The sequence below is a fragment of the Amphiura filiformis genome, chromosome 17, assembly GCF_039555335.1.
Source record: "Amphiura filiformis chromosome 17, Afil_fr2py, whole genome shotgun sequence".
In the NCBI taxonomy this organism is placed as follows: Eukaryota; Metazoa; Echinodermata; class Ophiuroidea; order Amphilepidida; family Amphiuridae; genus Amphiura; species Amphiura filiformis.
This window is the reverse complement of record NC_092644.1, coordinates 24,256,554-24,263,573: the sequence shown is the minus strand read 5'-3', so window position 1 is coordinate 24,263,573 and position 7,020 is coordinate 24,256,554. Positions and strand designations below refer to the sequence as shown.

At 41.7% G+C, this 7,020-nt stretch overlaps 1 protein-coding gene across 1 annotated transcript; it reads left to right on the top strand.

Moving 5' to 3' along the window:
- Positions 1 to 254: 254 nt before the first annotated feature.
- On the top strand, positions 255 to 6,180 carry LOC140138341 (uncharacterized). The gene is made up of 3 exons (XM_072160247.1): positions 255 to 366; positions 3,649 to 3,839; positions 5,456 to 6,180. Exons 2-3 carry the CDS (start codon positions 3,659 to 3,661, stop codon positions 6,082 to 6,084), a joined length of 810 nt encoding a protein of 269 aa, XP_072016348.1. The 5' UTR covers positions 255 to 366; positions 3,649 to 3,658; the 3' UTR covers positions 6,085 to 6,180.
- The last annotated feature ends 840 nt before the right edge of the window (positions 6,181 to 7,020 follow it).

The following is a 7,020-nucleotide window of genomic DNA, read 5'->3' as shown; positions in this document are numbered from 1 at the left end:
CTATTTATAACTGTAGCAGGGATCCTGTAAAGATTAGTAAAACTTTGTAAACATTTGTAATAATACACAATAATTTGTTTATAATTATATTTTTGAGATGTGGTATACAAGACATAGTGTAAAAATGCAGTTTTGCGGGAAAAGCAATTAATTTACAGCCCTTAAAAGGGATTAATAAGGAGGGAACGGACCGAGTGGAACGGGTCACAATTATTGACACTTTGATTGAATAACTTGCCTTCTCGGAGTCAAAGGTGCCGGTGAGCACTTCAACATATTGCAGACATGTATAGAAAAAGTTTCTTTAAGTTACAAGCAGAATTTCCATTCGCAAAACTGAACTGTGAGAACCGCTGATTCTCAAACGTAAGTATTTGTCCTATTTTTTTTCTATTCAGCTTATTCTGTCATAAATCAAATTATTATTAATTAATGAGTAGGCCTATTGAATCATGCAATATAAATAACGAGGAATGCAGGGAAAGGTTAAACCCACGACTGATTCGTCGTCCATGTTGTTTGAACAAGGATGAAAAAGAAATTGCCAGAGAGTGCCGAATACGTCAAATCGTTGTTCCGAGTGAATGGCGTTTAAACATTTTGGTATACCATGCCATAGGTCCTTCTAAAATTTGAGAACATAATGAATCATTTTGAAATATAAATTATGGTATTATACTCTGAAGTGAATGTGTAATATTTATTTAAATACCGTACTTTATTCTGCAACAATAATTGATATAGTCATCGGAACGGGTATTTACAGCTATTCGGCTCATTTTATGACAAATCCAAGTCTCAACCCTATACGCATGCGGGGTCGAATGCGCATTCAACTAATTCAGAAATTACTGGTTTCCTACAGATATGGACTGCAAACTTAGCATATAACTTTGTAAGTTATTGATGATAATTTCCTGTCATATTCGGTGGAAATTTTTAACACGTTTAGGATTTTAAAGTAGAATACTGCGATTTCTTAACTACGTCCATGTCGACTGGCGACTACGCCCACATAAAAGCCAAGACTTGTACCGTGCATGTCCTATTTCGACATGGACGCACTTGAATAATGGCCCATGCAACGAAACCTTGGAAGACAAGGTTGCTACGTCGGCACGCATATAGTAGGTGATAAAAGTAGTGGTTTTCCAAGTAAAGTGTTGGATTCGTGCCGTTTATTTCGGCCTATTGGTCTAACGGCACGCATCCAACACTTTACTTGGAAAACCACTTTATCAACGGAACCTTGGACGCACTTGAATAAAGAGTTTTCACTGCGTCTACGCCGACAACCGTTTGTTCGATTATTTGTCCAACTACCAGAATAAAAGAAGACATTATGTGACTATAGGTGGCGCTTCGTTGGAAACATTGAGTTCCCTGATTGAGTTTTCAACTGCGTCAACGCAGCCGACGAACACTGTCCGCCCTCTCTGTGAAAAAGTATGTTCGATTATTTGTCCAACTACCAGAATTCAAGACATTCTGATGTGGGATTATTAGTCAAAATACAAGAAAATACCAAATAGATGGCGCTATACCCTTCGAAGCAGGTCGGGGCTGTGTCATGGTGTGGTTCAGTGGTATTGCACGGTATTAAAGCCGATATTTTGGCCTCTCCGTCAATAGACTAAGATTTTGCCTGCGAGTCTGCGACAAGAAGCTTGGTCTTTTCACATTTAGTCTCAGGTTTATTCCTGCTTTGTTCACTTCATTTGTCAGAGTGATGATTCCTTCAGAGTTTTCTATTATTGCAAAAGGTTAATGCCATTGGACACATTCGCATCTCATGCCGGCCGCCTTTATATGTAGGTGACGGAAGACGTGTGGCCCCGGGGTGTGGCGAAAGGTTGCAACCGTCCTTGCTTACTAGCTCTTCCGATCTCAAATTCGCTTGTGCGTTCACTATTCACAGCGGATAGGTAGTGCTAGAGATTGGGGTAATTCAATCAGGTGTTTGGGCCCCGAAGGGTACTTTGGTTTTGGTAGGGACGTGCCGCTAAGAATTTGAAAGTGGACCCATAAATATACCAATTTTTCAAGAAATTTGGACCCATTTATATACCAAAAGTCAAAATTTTCGGCCAAATTTAACCCAAATTGTCTTAGTTTTTACAAATTTTCCCAAAATTTTGGGAAAATTTTGGCTAGATTAAGGAAAAATTGGGCTATTTTCCGGAAAAATTGAGAACATTTTGAAAAAAGGACCCATTTATATACCAAAATAGGCTTTGAAAAAGGGGTCATTGATATACCAAAAGGCTGAAAATGCTACCCATATTTGCGGCACGTCCCCGTATGGTCATTTGTACTGAGAACCCCCCCCCCCGGGGTTTGGGCAAACCCATTTCCAGAAAGACAGATAACAGTGGCGTACCGTGGCCGCTCCTACCCCGGGGGGCTGAAGAAATGTAAATTTTGCCGCCCCTTGCAGTAACAGTCCGAAAAGGTTGACCCAATTTTTTTCGAGCGCCTTGCCGCCCACTAAGTAAACCAGCAGCCCTTTGCCACCCATTAAGTCACGCCCTTTTTTTACTTTTGGTCATCTTTTGCCGCCCCTTTATCTTCCGCCGCCCTTCTTTTTTGCCGCCCCCTGCTTTTACCCCGGCCCCCCCCCCCCGCATGGATAAGAGCTTCCTGTGGCAGGCATGTTTAGATGTGTCGCATTTTAATTAATTTGATTTGGTTTGTACTACTTGTATATAGCTGGACATGGTCATTCATCTGATTGGCTGAAATAAATTCCAATCAATTCGGAAATCAACATTTTGCCAATGTCAATTTCAAAATCGCTACACCAACTGAAGATTGCGGCCACCGTATCTCGGATCTTAGGGAGCTGAATGTACCGGTAAAAGTGGGTCTTTTGGAGCTACGAACAGTCAAAAGGGGTTTTTTTGGCTTGTGAGGAAGCAATTAAGGGTCTTTTAGAGCTGAAATTATCAAAGCCCACCAGGGGTCTTTCAGCGGACTGTGTTAGGTAATATCAGGCCAGGTATTCAGGCAGCGGCGTAGCTGGGATTTTTTCCAGGGGGGGCAAGCCAGGGGCGGGGGGCCAAATCCACCAAATTTCCCTGTAATGGGGGGGGGGGGCGGGGGCCCAAATAGACAATTTTTGCCGGGCTTATTGATAATGATGGTATGGTATTGCATATCGCATGGGTTCTCCATCTCTCTGCCCCTCCTTTCCTCTCTCTCCTCTCTTTTTTCCTCTCTCTTCCTCTTTTTTCTTGCACTAGGGCAATTTTTGCCAGGGGGGCAATTGCCCCCCTGCCCCCCGGCAGCTACGCCACTGTATTCAGGGGGTATTTCGGAGCTGCGCGGTCCAAAAACAGAGGTCTTTCCCGACCGGGAGCCCCCGGGAGCTTACCTGTATGGTAATTTGTGAACGTGCCTCCCCTGGGTTCTTTTTACGTTATAATGTACAGCATAATTGCAGTAGGCCATTCATATTATGAAAGAATCGTATGACGACTTAATATGGACCAAAACACCAGAGACCTAAGAGAGTTTTTCTTTAAAACACCAGAGACTTAAGAGAGTTTCTTTTATCATAGACCCTGAAAACGTTCCGAGCTGAAAAAAACACATAGTTTTATAGCTTTTTATTGGATTAATGTTATACATCTTTTATTTAATTTCAAGCCATGACATCATGATGCTTACTCTTCCTACGTTGTGTCTGATTGGCATACTTCACTACTATGGGGTTACTGCAACAACTATGCCTACAATGGCAGGATCAGATCACCCACAATGCAATGTTTGTTGCCAAGGGCAACCAGGTCTACCTGGAAGTGGAATACCTGGCGTACCCGGGGTGCCAGGAATGCCCGGTAAGTACCCCCCCCCCTCCCCATGCAAAAACAAGTACACTCCCCTTTGAGTTTCTTGGGGTACTCTCTTAAAAAAGCTCCGAACAAACTGACATGGTATAGAAGGTACAGAAAGCAATTCCTTTGAGGAAGGTGCACAACTCACCTCCCTGTTTTATTGAGGGAGTCCATGCTGAAGTACACACAGCTGGTCTTTGACAGAAGGTATGAAAGGCTTTTCCACACCTTCCTTCCTTCCTGGTTTATAGAGGGCATGTCCAAACTGAGGTACAGGAAGCATGTCCTTTACACAAGGTGTTGAACGTTTTACCTTTGTGGAAGGTGCAATACGCACCTCCCTGATAGAGGGCAGGTCCTTACTAATTGGGTGCAGGAAGAGATAGGAAGCTTGTCATTGGAAGAAGGTGCAGAATGCTTGTTGTTACTAGAGGGTACAAAATGCATCTGGTTTCAAATATAATGTGTCTTTGCTGGGCGATATACGGGAGGTCAGTGTTATCCTTGTGGCAGAAGGTGCAATCCTAACATGCCTAAGCTTCATTACAAAGACATGCTTCAGCTTCACATTCGGTGGTACGCTTCTGGTCATACCTGTAATGGCCTTCGAAAATCCTTCGCATGAGTTGTGGAAAACCTGGCAAGGTTTTTCATTATAGAAAACGCATCTGGTTTATAATAGATTGTTTCTTTTCTGGGAGTTACAATGGGAAGGTTCAGTGTTAATACTGTGTTATTCTTGGCATAAGATGCAGAAGACTTTTCCTTGGCTAACCTTTCTTTAAGGCATTACTTTTGCTTCCCTGTTTGCTACTTATGTGCATGCCTTCTTGTGGGAGCCTATAGTAAGCGTCATTTCGAAATCATGATTCAGCTTCACATTCGGTGGTTCGCTTTTGGTCATGTGTAATGCGTGTGGAAGAATCATAATGGTCTTTGAAAATCCTTCGCATGACTTGTGGAAAGCTTCCATGATGCCTTGGTAGATTATCTACATTATTGATGGCTCAGTTATATCTCCGGTAGACAAATACATCAGAAACAATTTTTGTACTGACAGGTATGTAACTCCAAGAATGTAACACAAGAATGTGACAAGAATTGATTCCATGGCAAATACTGCAAGTACATGTCTCCTTAAAATGGCTAAACTCTCTATTTTCTCCCTACTTGTTCTTTAGGGCTCATTGACTATACACATCTACATATCTATCCAGCCACAAGCAAACAACCCACTAACTTAACCTCCGACAATCTGTAACCTCCCTGAAATAATCTTCCAATCATGCAGTTGAAATCCATACACCCCCTATTGCCTATGGAAGACATGATCTTAATCCTCCACACAGGGGGTATGAATTTCAATGGGTTACCGGAATGGGGGCGACTCCATTTGAAATCTACATTCCCTGTGTAGGAGATTAAGGTTATGTCTCCCATAGGCATGATAGGGAGTGCATATGATTTCAACTGAAATAGCCCCATCTCTCTTGAACCTGCTATCAAGGATTGAGAACCAGAAAGCCTTGACTGTGAGTTAAGGCTTTCTGGTTCTCAACACTCAATGTATATATACAACATTTCATTTTTGTCAATTTCAATTCTACTTTTTCCAACAGGGAACACTGGTCCGAAAGGGGACATTGGCAACCCTGGACAAAGTGTTACTGGAGAAGCCGGTCCTATGGGCCCTATCGGAAGACCAGGACAAGACGGCATAAAAGGAGAACGAGGATTACTAGGGTTACAAAGCCCACCCGGAAAGCGTGGTCCCTCTGGTCCCCCTGGTCCATCTGGTCCAAGTGGGTTGAGTGGCTTAAAAGGTGAGAAAGGGGATAATGGACAGAGTCCTGGACAGGTCCAACAATCTGCTTTCACTGCTGTCCAGACTTCTAGACAGAGTGGGAATGCTGGTGACATCATCAATTTTGATGAGATGATTACAAACCTTGGTAGTGATTTTGACCTTGGGACAAACAAGTTCACTTGTCGCATTGCTGGAACTTATGTGTTTCACTTCACTATACCAATAGAAAGATACAGTGGCATGGTCATCAAATTGGTCAAGAATGGCAGCACTGTCACAGGTGGAACAGTAGCATCTCGCACCGGTACAATAAGTGGCGGAGCTGTGATACATCTGGATGCTGGTGATCAAGTGTGGCTGGTATCACAATATCAAGTTGTCACCTATCTATATAGTGTAGCCAAACCTCATTTTTATGGCTATCTCCTGTATGAAGGTTAGAATTAGTTTTCAATGCTGGAGGGGAATTGGAATAAGCTATTCCAGTTGAAAACCATACACCCTATGGAAGAAATAACCTTATTCTTCCATACAGGGAGTGTACAGCCTGTCTCAAAAAAAATTGTGCAAGTGAAAAGCGCCCTCTGTGACAATTAGAAAATACCGTTGTGACATAATGCTTACATCAACGTCAAGGGCATAGACTTAGCTCTCAAATGCCGTTTAGTCTGCTCAATTTGCTTGTTTTAATCTTGAGATATGCTTACTTAACAACGAAAGGGTAAAATCACAATTGTGCCACTTTTACTAGGGAAGAGGGCTGTACATGTAAATCAATGATAGCATCAAGTTTATCAAGAGGTCCTTCGTGAAATCAAAAGCATGCATCAATTACACAACAATACATAATTGTTTTTAATGTTTTATCATGATAAAGGTATAATGGTTCTCTTTTTCCACTTACGACAAATTAAACGATAAATAAATATTTCACATTCTGCTGTAAAATTAAATACATCTGAATGTCAATGATTTTACCATGGCATACTGTTCTCATTTGTCATTCAAGACATGTTAAAAGACAAACAAATATTGCACACTTATAGGTTAATGAACTTTGACAAGGTCATGAAATTAGACAAATTAATGAAATTAGACAAAATAATGCATCGCAGCTGGTGTTGATGCGTCTAATACTGAAGGGGAGTGCATTAGACGATCAACATCAGCTATCATTGATTTACATGTACCAGCCCTATTCCCTAGTAAAAGTGGCACAATTGTGATTTGACCCTTTCGTTGTCAACTAAACATATCTTGAGATTAAAAAGAGCAAATTGAACAGAACAAACGGTAATTGAGAGCTAAGACTGTGCCCTTGACGTTGATGTAAGCAATATGTCACAACGGTATTTTCTAATTGCCAAAGAGGGCGCT